General features: G+C 32.7%; 2 protein-coding genes across 5 annotated transcripts; one reads left to right on the top strand and one right to left on the bottom strand.

The window, feature by feature from the left end:
* Nucleotides 1-12562: 12562 nt before the first annotated feature.
* Nucleotides 12563-15610, top strand: LOC133291028 (small ribosomal subunit protein uS8my-like). Of its 4 annotated transcripts, none has more exons than XM_061489205.1 (4): nucleotides 12563-12714; nucleotides 13148-13308; nucleotides 13495-13560; nucleotides 15332-15610. In XM_061489205.1, exons 1-4 carry the CDS (start codon nucleotides 12585-12587, stop codon nucleotides 15347-15349), a joined length of 375 nt encoding a protein of 124 aa, XP_061345189.1. In that variant the 5' UTR covers nucleotides 12563-12584; the 3' UTR covers nucleotides 15350-15610. The 4 variants fall into 4 exon arrangements, with proteins under 4 accessions (XP_061345189.1, XP_061345187.1, XP_061345190.1 ...); XM_061489203.1 differs by having other exon boundaries at nucleotides 15212-15610; XM_061489206.1 differs by lacking the exon at nucleotides 15332-15610 and adding an exon at nucleotides 14175-14514.
* A 627-nt stretch (nucleotides 15611-16237) lies between these two features.
* On the bottom strand, nucleotides 16238-18686 carry LOC133290983 (serine decarboxylase 1-like). The gene is made up of 5 exons (XM_061489142.1): nucleotides 18464-18686; nucleotides 18118-18349; nucleotides 17823-18016; nucleotides 17566-17702; nucleotides 16238-16813 (listed from the first exon to the last, which is right to left on the bottom strand). Exons 1-5 carry the CDS (start codon nucleotides 18684-18686, stop codon nucleotides 16238-16240), a joined length of 1362 nt encoding a protein of 453 aa, XP_061345126.1.
* Between the last annotated feature and the right edge of the window lie 2074 nt (nucleotides 18687-20760).

Raw genomic sequence — 20760 nt, 5'->3', positions numbered from 1 at the left:
AACAAAGTGACAACCAATGTAGGACTTGGAAGAACGAAGAAAGGAGTGCGTGATAGTAACATAGAGCTCTCTACATGCAATTGGCTCAACTGGAACTTGTAATTATCAATAATTAAATTATTTACTTATTCACATCATTATCAAGGGCCTAGATAATTGTAGTTATCTACCTCATACATGACGTACAATGAGTTGGGGTGTCACTTTCTGTGATAGCCTTGTCTAAATATCTGTAATCCTTTCTATTTGTTTGTATTACTCCTCTGTCATTTTTTGCTTCAAAATCTCTATGATTGCCTTGTATAGATCTTTATAATCCTTTCTACTTGTTTGTTTTACTCCTGTCGTTTTTCGCTTCATTATCTCTATGTTAAAGTTGGGTTTTAAGATATACAGAACAAAGAGACAATGAGTAAGGAACCTGTGGGTGCTAATCACTAGGCTTGGTGCTATTTGTTAAACAATGAAACTCCAATGGTCAAATTCAAGTATAAATTTCCAAATTGTAACAGTGACATGTTTACCTAGTTTTTTAAGCATCTAAGCCTAGTATGAAAAGAAATTTTGTAGATCAGCTTCTTGAGAGTAAATCAGTTGAATTTGGCAGATTTGGGCTACATCTTGGCAAAAGTCAAACAACAAAAACTGAACCCCGTAAAGTCCTATGTTTAGATTGCAGATACTAGAAGTTGACAAATACCATCACCAAGTAAAAAGAGATGAAAATTTACAAGAAAGAATTAAAAATTTATGTATGTCTCGGTATAAGTGATTTATAAGTGCAAGGTGGCTCTTATATGAATACTTTCAGTTACTTTAGTAGCTTTTTTGGCTAGGCCTCAAATATCTAAAATCATAAAAAGGAAGGCTCATTGTTAAAATTATGAAGTAGAAAACCATATTCAGATTTCTGCTATCTCAGATCTTCTTTGGATAAGAAGTTAAGCACATAGAGCATACATCCAAATTCCAACAGAAAAAAACTAACGATAAGAATAAAACTATATTTTGAATTCTCGGTTGTTTTATACAAAGCAAGCTAGTTTGCACTTGCTTGTACCTAAGACTAGCCAAGAAACCCTTAAATGACATTTTGATTGCAGAACATATATTCCAACACAGCATACCCCTTCATTCATTTTTCATGTAAAATATCATATACCTCACAAATACACCTCTGCAATATTTTCCTTTATAAAGGAAAGTTTTTTTTTTTTTTTTTCTTTAATTTCTTACCTTCAAAGTTGAGATTACTGGCCCACAGTAAGCAATTGTAGTTCACACACCATAGCGAATATCACTGAACTTATTCTTGATCCACTTGAAGCTGTTTCTTACACTTGTTTTAAGCTTTCCCTCCACTGTCAACACATTATAGGCCTTGATTCTCTTCTTCCTCTTAAGCTCTGAATCATTTGCTGCACAAAACCCACTTCCATTCTCACTTGGCCCATTAAAATTATATGAGTTGGATCGTTCTCTGAACCCAAATTCAGAGTAAGAGCAGGAGTATTCAGGGAATGACTTGCTTTTCTCCATGACCAAACACACCAAGTTTCAGAAACAAACCTTCTCTTTGGTCTCTCCCTGCATGAAACAGGAAATATTTTGTATTACATGAGCAAAAATGTGACAACCTGGTTGTGGTTTTTAGAGGGAAGTGCTACATCATGATACACTGTGGTGGCACCCCATGTGTGATGTTGGATAACTTCCCTTTTGGGTTTTGAGAATCATTAAGGCCATTGGTAGTGTGGGAAGTGGGACACACTTGTGGAAGCATGAGTTGCCACCATTTACACAAAATGAATTCACACACTAAGGATATGGACCCACCCTTTTTAGTGGGGTGGCCCAAGTTGGTTGCTTTATTTAGTTTTTGATACTGAGATAAGGCACTAGACTTTGCTTTGAACAAATGCTAAATTGCCATTTGCAAGCTATGATACATTCACATTTATATTGTTTGGTGAAAAGAAAACGGGTGTCATCTCCCACTTTATGTCAAAATCAGTGGCTTAGTGCTCTGTGGGCCTTGGATTTCATGCAGACCAAAGATTGAAAAGATTATCTTTGATGTCTGCTTTAAGAGAGGAAATATCTAGTATTCAAAAAAAAAAAAAAGAGAGGAAATATCTAATGCTATTATCATCATCTGCCATATATAATTGACTAAATTCATATTATTATTAGTTGTAATAAATGGGACAAAACCATTTATGCTTCACGTTTTCTGATCAGATGTTTGATGAATGAATACCATGAATCAATTTCCTTTGAAAAACTGTCCAGTATTTCTTAACCAACATAATCATTGTTTTAACACATATAATTGAGGGAGTCATCAGGTTGTGCTATCATATATTTAGATTCCAAATCTTAATTTTCGTTAATGGAATTCAATGTAACAATAATTTATAAAAATACAAAGAGGAAGCAGAGTCTAAATGTGTATGATTTGATGTAGATCTGTAGAATTGATTGCACAAGCTAGAGAACAAAAAATTAAAGAGTCTAGAGATACATGTTGACCCACATGTATGGTAGCATGAGTACCAATTCAACTGGCCCCATAAAAGCGTTTGGTTCTCCTATTCCTATTGACCAAAATATTTAAAGCTTTTAAATGGATCAGTTGGTCGATTTGGTTCATTTAGCAATCACCAACTTCATGAATCTTCTTAAGTTAAAAAAATTTAAGAATGATGCAAAAAGGAAAATGCAAAATAAAAATAAAAATTGAGTTAGGTAAAGCTCCACTGGATCAAACTCCTATTCTCAATATGATCTGAATTCTTTAAGAATTAACCTTCTTATCAATTCATTGTCCAGACTCCATAACTAGAAAAACTTGCAAGCCTCTACCAAAAAGTTGCAGAAAAGGAACCTTGCTGATTCTTAAATACCATCATGGTTCATGGATCAATTGGGCAACATAAACATCAATATAATGAAGGTTTTTGACCCTTCTTTGCCTTTTCGTTATCTGAAATCTCTTTCCAGGCAATTTTAATGAATATTCTAAATGCTCTGATTTTACATTTTAGATACTGGGAATAAAATTCAAAACTTTACATATAAGCACTTTGTTTATATATTATGGTTGACAAAATTTACAATTTTTTAAGATAGTCTAGTCAATATTAGATGGGTTCGCTTTTTCTGCAGTAAGCTCAATACGACGTCGTTTTGGGACGGAAATCATGGTGTTTTTATAATTTTAATTTATTTCAAGGTTATTATAGTCTTTATAATTATAATTTTTTAATATTTCAATCCAAAACGACGTCATTTTGAGAGTAAACACAGATAACTTAACTACAGTAACAACAACAATGTTTTTCTGATATTAGATAGTGTTTTTGCAATTTTTTAAAATGACAAATAATACAAAATACTTAACTAAAAAATATTTACTAATCAACTGTATCTATTAGTTTAATTCTTTTATGATTTGATTAAAATTATATTTTAAAATAAAATATATAACAACTTTGAAATTATTAATTTTAATATAAACATTCGAACCGTTTTTATTATTTTTTCCTTTATTATGTCAAATAATAAATTTTTTGTTGTGCAATAATTCAAGATATTTTCGAGCAAATTTTTACATCAAACACGCTTTTAGTCTTTGCTTAAAGTTATAATAGTTTTTTTTTTTAGAATGTCCCCCGATAATCCTATAGATTTTCTAAAGACTAATCCGAAATCGGGACGAGTCCAGGATTAAGACCTCTTCCAAAAATAATACTGAGAAGGATCGAACATATACTCTCATCCTTCACATGCTCAATTTCCATGTGCCTGAACTTCCATAAAAAATTATAATAGTTGTTCGTACGATTGGAGGGCTTCTAGAGTGTAATTTCATTTTGACAATACTCTCTGACAAAGAATGTGTGGCACGAAGAGAAAAATCTATAATAATACGATGGTATGTAGTATGTACATGAATTGCGAAGCCAGGATTTTTCTTCTAAAGGGCAAAAAATCAAATATACAAAAGAATGTATTCATTGACCTGATTCCAAACAATTAATTGGTTACTTACTTAACATAACAATACTAGTATTGTATTTGTATTGTGTGTGTGTTTTGAATATATTAAAATCTCGCACACATCCTAATTAACCCTATACATGGATCATCATACAATCATTTTAATAACCCATTTGGTTGGGTAATTAAGTATAAAAAAATGATAATAACGTGATATGGTGATTTGGCTTGATTACATTTTTTTTATTCGTAATTGATATTTTATTTTAAGAATTATGATAATTTATGTCCGTGGGGCGTTAGCTATGAGCAATTGGGCATTGAATTATGGAAAAAAATAAAATAAAATACAAAAATCACAACCACATCATAATGGGCTTCCCATAGTACATGTGAAGTTGTGGGTTGAAGGTCCGGGCTGGCCCAAACCGTGTTTTGAATTTGTTAAGGGCAACAGTGAGCAATGAGCGCAGCAGAGTAGGAAGCTGAAGGGGAAAATGCAGAAAGAAGAAGAAGAAAAGAATGGGGATTGAGAGGGAAAGCGAAAGGAAATGATGATAAAGATGATGTCACATCATTGGACGCACACCATTAAGAATTTTTTCTTCAAATTTTACGGGTGGCGGCCGCCCACCCTAGCACCCCATGCCTGTGCCTCTAATGTACATCTAACCAATAATAATATCACACATCAGCCAACAAGTTTCATAGGAGAGAAAAAAAATATAACTTTTACCATTATAACTATATATTTTCCAGAATACATATTTATAATACTAATGTCGCACCCGGTGGTCGGTGCGAATGTCGCACAAAAGATGCTCTTGTCACGAAGAAGAAAAACCTGGAAGTATATGTAATAGGTTCACAAACTTCATGTTTTTCTATTATTAATTAGTTTAAAGAAAATTGATATCTTCTACTAATTACTTTTATGAAATCCTTCACGAAGAAGTCATAGCACTCACGCGATAGGAAACAATACATGACATGGGTAACAAATCATGGGTAGGTGAGAGAAGAAAACATGAACAATATGATATGAATAATTCGTAAACTCATTCGCGTTAAATTTTTCGTGTGATTCAACATTATTCCAATTTAAAATTAGCGGACGTCTAGGTGTACATAACCCAAATCTCGTAAAAGAAGTTTGTTCATAGTAAGTGGTGTTGAAAAGCCACTAAACATACAAAGATGTTTTAGAATTTTGGGATTAATGATCTTCCTCGGTCAAATCATTAATGTCCCAAATCCTTATGTGAAAATTCTCTTTTGATGGGAAGGAGAAAACCATCTAACTAATTTGACATATTGAAGACCATAACTCTCTTTTTCTGATTCCTTATCATTCAGCCAACCAAGCTCCCATTCTAACATACTGAGCCAACGTGAGTATCTACTCATTTAACTCATACTCATTTTGAAATCTAATTGAGTTCTTTAATAAATCACTTAATTTACCTAATAATTAAATAGTATGATATAATTGATAATTAAATATGTAGCCCATAATAATATGGCAAATTGGCAATTATGATTGTGGACCACAATTCAAGTCACAATAAGAATACTCCCTGGACGTGTGAATATTTTTCATGCTGAAAGCAACCATGCAACTAATAAGCTGTTTTTCCATTCACTAAAGCTAGGTGAGTGCTCAAAATAGGTGTTGGCTCTCATCCAAAATTCATTTAAAGCTTCTTCCCACCCTAATAAGAGATTTCAAATTCGAGATATGGGACTAAAAAAAATGTTGTTAGAAGAGCTGTTTTTAAAAATAATTATTTCAATCCAAAAGCTTAAAACTGGTATAGTAAGTGATATCTCCTTATATAAGAGTTCTTGAGCTTGAAGTATGCATAACATATAAGTCGGCAGCTTAAGTTGATAGGTGACGATATGTTAATAACTTTATATTATATTATTTTAACATATCTCATCACACAAAAGTCTTATTTATTTGGTTAAAAATATTTTATAATATTTAATTATTTATTAATAGAATTAGATAATAAATTAAACTCAGTGATCACTTTCCTACTGAGATTTTGATACCATGTTATGCTAAAAACCCTGCAAATGCTTGAGTCCTTTTTCATTACAACAAATCAGACATCATTATGCTACATAAGACAGACTAGAAGCATCACTTGGCACTTCAGCATGCAATTGCGATTTTTTAAGAAAATCCCTTAATAATGGCTCGTGCTAGTTATAACAACGATTGATCCACATTCCTTACTCAATTATACCCATTATTCTTTGTTGTTCAGTTTAACTGCCTAGATTTCTTTTTCTGATGTAATTATTTATTTTTATAATGTTACTAAACTGAGCTGGACTTTCCTCCTTTAGCGCCAAGTATTCAGATAAAGACTCAGATGACACAAACGACAAACTGCTGTAAATCTTTGGCAAACCGAGGTAGGTTCCGTGCAAGGTCAGGAAAACCATCAAACTCACTGAAGATTTAAAATGGAATTATATATCGTATACCCGAAGAGAGAATTAAGCTGAAAATCAAACCTAAATTATCATTAGTGTGAACAGTTAGATGAGCCGTGTCAAAGCCTCATTAGCTGTAATTGCTTCATTTTTTTTACACTGTTATAACCATTATATTTGGTAAAAAACTATGTAAGTGAATACTGAATATGACCTGTAATGTTTATACTAGACATTGCAAAGTAATGTGTTGCAAATATAAAATGTAGGTGAATACTAACAATTATGGTTGTGACACCATAGATGTATCAATAGTAGTAGTGGTCGTGAATAATTAGTGGGTTCTACCAAAACAATTCTAGTCGTCATTCTTCTGTCAAATACACACTTTTAATTCGCGGTGTTCATTCCTCAAGAAATAATGGTGTAAAGGCACAGCAGCATTCTAATGTAGTGGACTTGCATCCACGGTAAACAACATAGGTGAAAATAGTAGTTTGACATAATTTTACTTGATGTATATACTCTGACTTAGTGATGAATCATTAATTTTAATAATTAAACAGGAGAAAGAGAAATATGAGTGTTGATGATTAATGTTACTTAGTCATATATGAGCAAAAAGTCATGTACATTAGGGATGTAAATTGGTCTGGGATCTACAATCTGATATGTCTTTAGCTTGGTTTGGCTTGATCCGTTTTAAAAAATAGTACAAGCTTAAGCTCAATAAAAGGTCTCTTTTAAAATCAAGCCACAAGCTTGATACCAGTGGCGGACCTATTTATGTGCCACTAACTACAATTGTAGACACAAACCTAAGAACTAAAATTGACCGGATGACCCTAGGAACTAAAATTGACTATTAATTAGATCCCCACAAACCAGAGAAGCCAATAAGTGAGCCCCAGGATGTAAAGCCTTTATCGTTTTGTTTTTGCTTTTAGTTGTTGTTGTGTCCTCCTTAACTGAATTATAAGTGGGAGCCATCTAATTATATATATATATATATATATATGTGCGCGCGCACGCGCAGTGCACAAATTCATTGAGTAGTTTGAGTTGAAAAATGGTGAACAAATTGTAATTAGTCTATATATTAAGCTATATATATAACTAAAAGCAACAAAAATTGACTATTAATGCATTTAAAAAAAAACGGGAGGCAGTCGTCACTAAGTGTGCAGATATGATATGCAAATTCATTGAGTAGTTTGAGTTGGAAAACGGGGAACAAATTGTAATTAGTCTATATATTAAGCTATATATATATATAACTAAAAGCAACAAAAATTGACTATTAATGCATTTAAAAAAAATCGGGAGGCAGTCGTCATTAAGTGTGCAGATATGCAAATTCATTGAGTAGTTTGAGTTGGAAAACGGGGAACAAATTGTAATTAGTCTATATATTAAGCTATATATATAACTAAAAGCATAAAAAATTGACTATTAATGTATTTAAAACTTTCTTTAAAACAAAATTCTGGGGGCAGTTGCCACTAAGTGTGCAGACATAAATAAAATTTTTTGGGTCTACCACTGCTTGACACTGCCCAATGTGCATTGAATACATAACAATCCACCTTTGATCTTGGTGGAGGCACACCTCAACCTCTAGGACGAGGTTGTTTTGAAGGACGATGGAATAGCAGTCAAGATTCATTACTATTGCCTTATAGTTTTTTTTTGTAGATAAAAGTTTAAGCGGGTTACCACTAGGGTCAGGAAAGACCCCCAACCTCTTTGAGGATTTTTGAAAGGAATTATATATCACCCATAAATAAAGTGAACACATCAGTTTTTTTATTAGTTTAGTTTATTTTTATCTGGATTGTTTAAATTATCTCCTAAGTAGTTATTTTATGAAAATTAGGATTTTCTTACCTTTTGTTAAACTTGTAATTCTATAAATTATTAGTTTATTGATCATATATATAAAAAATTTAATGATTCAAGTATCTCTCCTAATGTCTTAATACCTCCTTTAATTCCCTCCTACCAATCTCTCTATCTCCTAAGTCCTCTCTATCTTTCTAATTTCATTTCTAACAATATAACTTTCAAAATTTGATGAATTGTTTATTTAAGAGCTCAAAAGTTAAAGTTATTTTATATTTAGATATAATATTTGAAAAAAAAAAAGTTAAAAAATTATTTTAATGTTAAAAAAATTATGTAAAATTATTAAAAGGACTCCTAAAACTATTTGTTTAATATAGTAATTTGATGCAAAACATTATCAAAATCAGATTATTGGATACTATAATAATTTTAAGAAGAACGAGTTAAATTAAACCCAAGTAAAATTAGTTATAACATCAATTTATTAAGAAGGGGGACAGTTGAGTTGCTATCATAAACCAAAGTCATAAAATTATACTCGTTTTTGAATCATTCAACACATGAATTCGTCTGCATGTCAATCCCGATTATTTAAATATTTGATTATATAGTTATATATAATTAGATAACACAATAATTATGATCATACAATATGTGTAAACATGCAAACTGAATGAATATATAAGTGCATCAGTATCATGTAAATTGAATGAATACAGTTTTATATAAGTATGTAAATTGTTCATATTTTTTTCATATATTTTCTTGGGTTAGGATATTTTGACTACCAATTTTTTCTACTACCACTCTAATCACCATTGGATTAGAGAAAAAGTTGAATGAAGAGAGAGAAAAAAATAACTTTTAATCCAATGGTGATTAAAGTTGTAGTGGAGTGGTAGTAGAAAAAATTAGTAGTCAAAATATCCTACCTCTATCTTCTTTTGTTCATCCTCTTAATTGGTAAAATTAATGCATTTGATGTACAATAGATATACACTATGATAGATAAGTTATCTTAGTCCGTGTTAGAGGTGAATCAAATAGAAATAAGATATAATATAAATAAATAAAAATATTATTTAAAAAATTTATATAATTTTTTAAACTAATTTTAAAAACTATCATTTACAATAGATTAAAAAAAGTAACAAATATATTTAAACATGAAAGAAATTATCTCTCAAGTTTAATAAGTCCTAAACCACATAATTTATTCTCCAATGGAAGATCTTGCCAGATGAATTCCTTGATCCAATTTAAAAGGGTCTTGTGCTTCTTAATGCGTGTAAATGCAAATCAAATCTTCAATCCTAAAAGAAAAAGAAAAAGAAGTTATGCAACTTTCTTGCAACAAGATAATCTCATGTAGGATTTCAACTAGCTAAGAAAATCATCAGTTCTTGTGAAACTCAGCACAGAAACTAAAGCTTGAAAACCTTTTTTTTTTTTTTTGGACATTAAAGCTTGAAAACCTAGTTTCACTTGCATAAAACATATCTATCTCTAGTATTCTTGATTGAAACTGCTGGCTAAAGACTTGTATTGATTTGGTGGTTACTGATTTGTACATGGGAAATCATAATAATTATGGGGTTCATTTTGCTGCACACAAATGCCTTGAAATCACTATAATGTATCTGATATATGTTCAAGTTTGTGTTATTATATATGAAAAAGTAAGTCATAAATAAGAGTCTAAGAAAAAATAAATTCTAGTTATAAATGAACATAGAATAATTTTAGTAAAATGATAGGGACGAAAATCAAAATTTCATCTTTTGATATTTAATTTTTAAAATGACACGGTTCAAATATAAAATATTATTATCAGCAGAAACTGATCTTATTTTACGCTATGAAGCACCGACACTTCAAAAACTCTGACGTGTCGTGTCCGACACTTCCCGACACTCTTCGACACTCCGACACTCTAACACGCGTTGTAGAGACTCAAAAATAGGTTCAAAAGTTGCGTTGTGTTGCATTTTTAGTTCCAACTATTGGATTCGTTGGATTACTATTACCATTTTATTGAATTTAATATAAATATCTGGAATATCTTATGTTTCTTTGTAAAATTGATAGGTATTATAAGTTTAACTTCATTTTTTTGTTAAATTATTGAATATTAAATATAATATACATTACATAAATTAAAAATAATATTTAATATCAAAAGGTGTCCTAACGTGTCGAAATCTAACATTTTTTAGAATTAACGTGTCGGAATGTCGTATCATATCGTGTCTCATGTCCCGTGTCGATATCAGTGTTACATAGATTTTACGCGTGTCATGTGAGCAAGGACCCATTGTTGGGCCAATAGGTTCAAGACCTGTTACTTTTGATAGAAGCTAGGTTTCAGAATGTTATTCCACATGGTAAGATATTACTAGGTATTGATTATGCAGCAGAATAGTAGGAAAACAAAATTTAGAGATCACACATTTTGAAATAACTGCATATTTATTGTATGAAATAACTTAACTGGTCATGAAACAAGTAAATAAGGAAAGAGATCTCCTTTAATTGAAAACACTTTTGAAAACCGGGGGTGGCAAAATGGTAACCGGACTTGTCTTAAAACAATTTAATTCTTCCTGTCCCGCTTTTAAAAGTAGGTTGAAAATTTCAACCTACCCCAACCATCTCTAATCTGCCCTGCCAAAATATTAAAAAAGTAAATTTTTGTTAAAATTTATATTCTCCCATAAATATAAAAGGTATCAAATGAAGATAAAAGCGATAAAAAAAATCATTAATTAATACTTTTTATAGAAAATTTAAAAATAAAAAAAATTATGAGTAAAGTCACTTTTAGTCCCTAACAAAAAATACGTTCTCTACTTTTATCCCTTATTAAAAAAAAGGTCAACTTTTGATTCCTCTACAATTCCAGTTTTTAAAAAATGTGATCCCTCAGAAATTCAATGAAGACCTAATTTAGTTCCTACAAAAAGACTAATATGAATTTTTTTGTAAGAAACGAAAATGAGAATAGTATTTTTTATTAGGGACCCAAGAAAAACTTTACTAAAAAATTAACTGAGTGTATCCACCCATCCCACCGTGGGTTAAATTTGTTTTGATCCACCCTGGGTTGAAAATCCCAACCCAATAGACTCATTTTGCTACCTATGTTGAAAAGCAATATTAATAAATGAATTTGGTTTTATGCAATGCAATTAATTAAGGGCAAATATTCTCATTCAACAGGTTTTATGCAATGCAATTAATTAAGGGCAAATATTCTCATTCAACAGGAAATTTAATCTCTCGTGATGTAGACATAGATTTTTGAAGTAGGTCCCGTCACTTAGTAAAACAAAAAGAAAAAATATGTTATCACGATTTCTTATGTACGTGGAAAAAAAAATTCTCTGGTGGCTGAAGAAAATATAATATGTAATTAATGGAAATTTTTTTCTCATTTTATAGGACATAAAAGTATTTCTTCTTCTACTAAAGAAAGAGTTTTCTGCCACTAACAGTATATTTCCAAAAATACATAAACAAATAGCTTTTTTTTTTTTTTTTTTTATAACACAAATAGCTTTTTTTTACTTGCATTGTAGGTTCCACTCTTTTTAAAAAGAAATGTCTATGCGATAGACATTACTTCTTTGCCACAGCCGCAAAAAAAGTAATGCCATTTACAAGAAACAAAAAGTTATTTTCTATATAAATAGAAAGTGATTGTTTTTCTACAGTTACTACAGATAAGTTATCTACAATAAGCTTGGTACAACATCATTTTTGAGTAAAAATTATAGTGTTTTTATAATTTTAATTTAGTTCAGGGTTATTATAGTCTTTATAATTATAATTATTTAATTTTTCAATCCCAAAACAACAAAAAGCAGATTAGGATTTGAACTCATTCTTAAATAGAATAAGAAATAAAATTCAAATACTAAATAAAAAATGAAAGATTATATATGTATGATGTTGGAATTTTGGTAGAGAAGAGATATAAGGTGAGAGAAGAGGTGTGAAGAGTGGTAAGAGTGGAAGGGAAATATATAGGGTGCACAATGTGACGCCCAAAAAAAACGTCACATTGTACTGTAGATCCGTAATTATTCTTAAAACTGTAATAAATGCATAATTATTTTATTGAAAAACATTAAATTAATTTTTTTTCATTGATTGCACAACCAAAAAACCTCGCGCTTTCACTTTCCATTGTGGAAATGTCCAACATGCCCTTTACATAAAAAACCGATATTTAGAAAAACAGTGTTGAGACTTGAGATGCATATGGAGAAAGAGAGGGTTTGAGAGAGATGGGGAGGAGGATATTGAATGATGCGCTGAGGACTATGGTGAATGCAGAGAGGAGAGGGAAAGCTACGGTGGAGCTCAACCCAATCTCCACTGTCATCTCTTCCTTTCTCAACATCATGAAACACCGTGGTATTCTATTATTACTAATCCTCCTTTCATTTCATTTACCCTCTCCTCTCTCTTAAATTTTTATTCTTTTTCCTCGAATTTGGAACCCCTTTAACTGCTACGGGAGGAAGGACAACAATGAAATCAAATGAATCGCCTTTGTAATTGTCAAAATATAAAACAAAATTGGGGGTGATTATTTTATTTTCCCTAGTCTCTTCAAGTACTGTGCCGTTTTGTGATTGTGTAGTGCCAATGTCAATATTTGAGTTTTCCACTCTGAAATTTTTGTATCCCATAATACATTGCCTCTCTCTGTTGGGTTTGTGTGTTTGGAGGGCTTCCATTACTGATATTCTGGTTATTGTTCCCAAGAGTTTTCATTTGCTGGAGTTTTCTGTATGTGAAATGTCTCTTATGATAATTGGTGCTAATTCTGTGTAACTTATGATAGGCTATATCAAGGACTTTCAAGTCTATGATCCACATAGAGTGGGGAGGATAACAGTACAACTACAAGGTAGGATTAACGATTGCAAGGCCCTTACTTACCGACAAGACCTCAAGGCAAGGGATGTTGAAGCCTTCAGATTGCGCACTCTTCCAACACATCAGGTTGCTTAGTGCTTAGTGTTTTCAGTTCATATTCAGTTATATCCCCGTTTCATTAGTTGCTTTTGAATGTGGATAATGTTGTTGTATCCGACGCTAGTTGTTATACTTTTGAGTTTCAACAAAGAAAAAGAAAAAAAGAAAGAAATGGAAAAGGATAATCATGCCATTCTTTTTCTCTCTTTGCAGTGGGGTTATGTTGTGATTACTACTCCTGATGGTGTTTTGGATCATGAAGAGGCCATTAGAAAGAATGTAGGTGGCCAGGTTCTTGGTTACTTTCACTGAAAATAATCATTGTCATGTTAGTTTGACCAGCTATTGTGTTCAACTATATTTCCTGATAAACATTGAATGAATTCGATGACGGAATGTTTTTTTTCGGCAATGGGGTTTTTGCTTTCTATTATTGCATTGTCATGTATGAATTTTACTGCAGTTCATGCGTGATGAGTGGGATGGATTGGATTTTGTGCTTTGTTGAAATTATTACTGTTTTTGTTAAATAATAGACTAGACATGAATGGATATTATATCACCTTCATTTGTAGTTTTCTTCAAATTCAGAGTTGCATTTATGTAGTCCTTAGTTAATTTTCCATAGAATTGTAGTCTTGGAGGAGAAGAAGAATGCTTCCTTCTAGACGATAGTTAATGTTGACATTTAGTCTCCAACCCTGTCACAGTGGATATTTATAATACCTAAAAATTTAAAGACCAATTATTTTTGCTAGGTTTTTTCAGCCCTTGTAACTAACTAAACATGTTGAAAAAGACATGTACAACCGTATTTGCCATCCAATTTATGGTAAAATAAGAAATAGCTCAGCTATGTAGAAGATTTGTGGTTCTGATTTCTAAAGATTCAGGAGCATTAATAATGAAGATAAAGCAGTCTGCATCAGTACCCGGCTGGGTTCAACTTGCATGACAGTTTATGGAAAGAATCTATTCTACTCAATTTGCCTTCCCACGGAAACTTGTATGATGTATGACAGTTCACGATATGAAAGAATCCACTGTGACTTCTGCCATGGTTCTTGTTTACTTTGAATTGAGCCACTACAATTATCTATTCATGGTTAATGTTAATGGGTTGTAATTTGTAAAACATGTATAAATTTTCTATTTTACCATTCAGCTAGTGTTATCTGGGCATTTTGAATGGTAAATTTCTTCTATCCTTGCATATATATAATAGCATTATTATCTACCAAAATTTGCTGTTGGTTGTTGGGTTATGTGGACGACTGAACAACTTTTGTTTGAACTTGAGCACCGTCAATGGACATCCACTTCTCAATACATTTAGAGGCTGGTCCAGAATGAGTGGGTCATCCTGATCCATGTTACCTTGGTTGGTGCATATTGAACGACCATGGATCATTGAGTTCAATGGCTATGCTGCCTACCACAGATTGGGCCATGAATATGTCGGGGAAGCTGTGTGTAGCTTCGGGGAGGGACTTGCAATTATCTGGGATCATTGCTTTCACCTTGTGTATGTAGGATTCGACACTTTAGAGTCATTTGACTTTGATTCAACATGCATTCCACATAAAGCGTTTCCATTTTGTAATGTATATTTCCTAGGGCAATCGCAGTGTTAATTTCTTGGCTAGGATGGGTTTCTAGTTCTCAGCCCAGCTTTACTTCATATCACAAACTCCTTATTCATGGTTTAATTTGAATTATGCTTTAATTTGATTGTCTGTGATGATGCTAATCACATTCCTCTACTGCTCGGATTCGGATACTTGTGTTTCTTTTATTTCAAATATACGGCGTAACTCCAAATAACATTGCTCTACAACTAAATTAATTTCTGCTCTGCCAACCACATGCGAGATCAGCTCTACTTTATTCACCGGAAATTACATTGAAACATACATTTCATTCATTACAGGCACAACATTTTATTTTATTGTACGTAGTGAATAATGGTACTTCCACAGTAAAGTCACACCATTTTCCCTACATTGCCGGAGGCAAATTAAATTTTGTTCTCAACCATTATACAACACAGGAAAATGAGGATCAGTGAGCACGCCTGCAGATAGTGAACCCATCACCTATTGAAGCAAGGGAAATTTCAACGCGAGAATCGTTTGCAATTGCTTTGTTGAATGATTTTAGCATTCAGCAACTTCAAGAGCAAGTCCATTGGCCGGCCCGCATCAGGTGCTGTAGTAAATATTTTTTTTATTAGTAATAATATTAATTTATATCAAATTTATATATGTATAATATAATACAGAAGAAAAAGTTAAGATGTAATGTGCAGGTATTCAATATTATTTTCGCTCATGGTTTCAATCTGATTACCATTACTGCTTATATCCCTGAAGCTTAGTAAATTTCTCCTTTTCTACTAGAGTATAGAGCATCGTAGTGTATAGTCAAGGTTAGCAAGGTTTTAATCAGGCATATTTTCATAGTGTATAGTCATCCAATAAATAACGTTGTAAAATATACATGTGTGTGGATGACCATCAATGGTTACACATTAATGAGCTATTACATTAATGCATCGTACATATTGAAGTGTAATCCCTCTCTCATTTACGTTTAGAGTTCTATATAAGGATGTGCCTTCCACAAATAGTGAACAATAAAAATGGGTGATTTTCTTTCGTTTTTCAAAGGTTCATGCTTTAGAAACGGAGACATATTATTTATAGGGTTTTACTTCTCTTATGTTATAGAAGATAAGTTATCTTAAAATAAAAAATAGTAAGGTCAATCAAATTTTTTTTAAAAAAAAAAATGATACATATTTTATGTGAATATAACATGAAAGATGAAACTCATGTAACATGAGAGTATTATTTTTCTTATTTATAATTCTTAAAGAAGAAAACCAAACGCTGATGACTCCATCCACCGAGTCTATTATTTAACATGAGACATGTATTAGTTAATGCACTCTCAATCATGATAATGATTTGTGAATTGAACAAGCACAATTTCCAGAACCAACATCGTTTGCAATGCACAGAGGCTGAAACCGTCCATCCCTAAACCAAATGGATCGTTTTTGAATAAATTCTATAACAAAGGAGTCCAGGGTTTCAATGGTAATATGTTGCATCACCACCACATGTGCAATATTTCCATTGCACGCCAAATTCCAGCTACGCGTAAAGTCATCATCTAGAGGCCTTTCAAACACAACTATATTACTAAACTCATTCAACATTGCACCAATGCCAGCATCACGTAGTTGATCCAGTAAGTGGCGTGCATTCATGATGCACATTTGCACATCTTTCTTGAGTCCTATTAAACCTCTTTCTTGAAGAGCATACCAGAAGAAGATTGGAGCATGCCCGCTACGACTGCCTGTGATTGTTACATCCCTTGAAGCAATGATTTCAACATCACTAGATAGGGCGTTGACGTGCTCTAAACGAGTAATTACAACACCACAAGGAATTGGGCACCCCAAGAACTTATGGCCAGAAATAGATATACTTCCAATGGGTTTCTTGAAGTTAATCCTCGGGGCCTGTGCAATCACACACAAACAATAATATTGTAGATGAAATTATAATTAAGTAGGATCGAATCAGCTGAATAATATGAAGTTTTATATATAGATGGAGAAAAAATAAGTATTGTACTAAAACCTTTACTTTAATAATACTCAATTAACAACCTCAACTTGAAACTTATCAATTAAGGATTTTAATTTTAATTTTAATTTTTTATATAAATTTATCAATCCAAAAAGAGAGGGAATTTTGGCTATGTCAAGTTATTTTAAACAAAGTTAAGTATCTTAATTGACAATAATAAAAAATCATCAAAAATTAACTCATCATAAAAAATATTTTTTTTTCGAACTTTTAATTGATTTAGCATAAAATGATATAGGTTTTCAAATAATCCTTTGCTGAACCTAAATGCATATAAATATATATGTCTACACACACACACATGTCCCTCCGAGTGAGCCTACAATTCATTATTCGTGAAACTAAATATTGTCTCTTTTTTCTATCATTAATCATGTCTTCCAAATTAATCCCAAGTAAAAATAAATTATGTACAATAGCTTTTCTTTAAGTTGGTTAGTTATTAGTTTGTAATTGGAAGGATGAGGTTGGAGGAAAAAAGAAAAAAGAGGACAATGAAGATTTAAATTGGTGTCAACTCGGATGCTCTGGTCTCCACAACATCTCTTATATCTAAGCACAGTACTGTCAAAGTAATGCTTTTATTTAATTAATAATGTTTATGCAAACAACTTTCACATACCCGTTCCATAAAAGGCAACATCATTCCAAATAGAGCTCCATCGCAGTGAATATAGAATCGATCACGAGTGAAAGCACATTTCTCAAGTGTTTGTATTACTAGATCAAGGTCATCAACACCTCCTTTCATAGTTGTCCCTGCAACAGGAATCCTTAGTAGAGTTTCGCCAAATTTATATATACATTATGTACAAAAGTGCGTTCATAAGCTTGTTAACTGTGATGTGTTTAGTTGTTAAATTAAGACAAGAGGGAAACCTATGTTTAGATTGATGATGGCTGGCTTGTCCTTGTGAGCAAGTAGTGAAGCCTCTAATTCAGCACAATCAATCTCACCGGAAACTAATGTGCCAACCTTCACACACTGCATTCGGTACATTCTTGCTATTTTGAAAATTGAATAATGTGAATCTTGTGAGGTATATAGAATACCATCCAGAAATCGTTCTCTCCTACATAAATTGATAAAATCAATGTCTTGTGTATTATAGGATACATTTCTGAAATATATACCAAAAGGTTCTAGAGATTAGCAAGTTACAACAAAACTGACCCTACTAAAATCCCGTGAAGATTGCCTTCAGTTCCACCAGTTGTGACGTATCCCCAGTACTCATCCTTCTCTATCTCCCAAAGGTTTGCAAACCAATCAAGAACGCAAACTTCAAATGCTGTTGAATTCAGAGAGAAACTGCTCCCTAGAAAAGGGTCACCAGCATTGTTGAGGTGAAAATGAAGCAACGGTGCTAATGCATCATAGTTGAAATTCTGATTAGTTGGGTAGCCTGCAGTTGTGCGTGGAAGTCATTAATTAGAGTGTAGTCTCGTAAGTAAGTAATATATATAGCATTATAGATAGAGAGAGAGAGACAAAGTAAAAGCACCAAAATATTACGTACCCAAGTTGCGCAAATTGTACTGATTTAGAGTCTCCACGTAGCGAGTAATTACTCCAGCCAAATTGGCTTTTGTCTCCCCACTGCATTTGGTGATAGCAAGGTTCATATCTCCATGATTCTCTTGATCAATGTCTATGTGCTTGTCTTCTTCTGTAGTGAGCTTTGCATCATGAGATGCTGTAATGAAAGCCATTGCCATGTTATTGCCCTCTGGATTCTCCATTTTATTCATGTAACGTGTGTACGAGAGAAATGCATATATTGTTTTGGACTTGAAATGTTACTCACGTATTTTAAGAATAGGAATTAAAGACGTATAGGTTGAGAGAAGACTCGAGCGTCTTGTTCCCCCCAATTTTAATACAATTTAATTTCTACATGCATTGTCCTTTTCTCTATCTTTTTTTTTTTTTTGAGTTACCCAACCCTAATTATCTCTTTGAGGCGAGTTGGCTCCCTTCGGTATCTCCACGAGCTTCGACTCTTTGAGCCGGCTATGTGACTAATCCGGAGTGCGGGGATCAGTGATGACTAAAGGTTCAGCCCCCTCCCCAAGAATGCATTCAGCAGGAATCGAACACATGTCCAACCCCACTAACTCAGCACAAGTTATCAACTGAGCTGCACCCATTGGGTCTTTTCTCTATCTTCTTTTTCAATACCTGTCCTTTATTAATTCCAAAAAAATTTGGAAAGTTTGATACTAGTTCTTCCTCTTTCAAAGATGGAGGGCAGTGGCCTTAATTAGCTTTTATTGTCTAGCTAATTGTGGAAAGGTTAGTGGCCTTAATTAATTGGCCTTAATTAGCTTTTATTGTCTAGCTAATATTGTGGAAAGGTTTAGTCTATCACGACTGTTCATAAAACCATTAACTGATCATTACTAGCTAATAGTTTTAGGTAGTCTAATTAATTAAGTGAATTTATAGTTAGTATAAGAGATAGGATCCTCTGACACCAGTGTCAAATTTTAAATTTGACATCTCATCTGAGAGCCGTTAGATAAAAAAAGATCAATAGCTCTGATTTATAAATTATGATACGTATGTACGCACGCGGACGTGCACAAATAGAAGTGAACATACATATATGCTTGTGCGTGAAATAGAATAATAGAGGGAGACCGGAGATGAGTAAGAAAAGTAATGGTACAACGAAAATGAAGAGACAAAATGCGTTATCAAACATTTGTGATATTAACCCTTGAGAGGCAAAGTAGGCTTCTTGTCCCCCGGCCATGTGTTTATTAGGAAAGGACGGCCGAAACAGTCGGACTCAATTTCCTTTTCTTTTATTAAATGGCCCACGAATTCATTTCTTTTTCCGGTTTTTGTGTGTGGAGAGATGACATGTGCATGCCCTACTCTATTACATAAGATGTCCTGGTATATGGGCTGAGTCACATGTTAACTTTTGCTTGTTAGGCTGTGTGTCAAGCCGGCCAGACCCCACAAATTCATCCCTATTTGTGTTTTTTGTGTGGGGGAGATGGCAGATTATACACGCGAGTGAGTCTGGAGGAAGCCTAAGTTAGGACTAGCTACACCATCATATTAAGTGGGTTAGATATTATATTATAATCCAAAATTTTATGGCATTGGATTCATAGATCCATTTATTTATATACTCTTCACTTAGTTTATTATCAACTAATGTGGAACTCATCGCACTTGAATATCCCAATAATCTCTCCCTCAAGTATGAAACTCAACATTGGTATGTTTCCCCTCTCTTCGATCCCAGGCCCAAGTAACTAAACCTATCTCTAGCCAAATACCTGGCTATGACTCTGATACCAATATCAGGCAAGTCTAGAAGGAGCCCATGGCGGGAGACCACCATCAATGGGCTATAAGCTAGATGTTGCGATTTCGGCAAGTATATCGATCGTTTCAAGTAATAAAAGTGAAGGTAAAGTATAGTCCCACGAGGATTAAAGCATCAAGTATTATTATAACCAGTCCCTTTAATTTGGAAAATTCAGTTGGTTTAGGAAATAGATCTTGAATAAAAATAAAAGTAATTAAAATTTATTGTTGTAAAACTCAAGAGTATTCAAGAATATTCAAGAACGCAAGAAAAAATATGATTAAAAGAATGTAAGGAAACTGTAGCCAGGATGCTATTCACCTTTGATCCTCCTCTAAAAATATAAATTAATTCTTATAATTAATTAATTCAATAGTTTAGACAATTCATCTTTCTCAAATCAATTTGTTAAACCCTAATGTCTTAGTGTATTTAACTCTTTAACTCAATTAAAACTCTAGTGTCCTAGAAATTCCTCTTGAATCAAG

This window comes from Gastrolobium bilobum, unplaced genomic scaffold, assembly GCF_033153095.1.
Source record: "Gastrolobium bilobum isolate Gb01-03AN ecotype WA unplaced genomic scaffold, APGP_CSIRO_Gbil_v1 utg8260, whole genome shotgun sequence".
In the NCBI taxonomy this organism is placed as follows: Eukaryota; Viridiplantae; Streptophyta; class Magnoliopsida; order Fabales; family Fabaceae; genus Gastrolobium; species Gastrolobium bilobum.
Note: the sequence above shows the minus strand (reverse complement) of the source record. Positions and strands in the feature narration are given on the sequence as shown.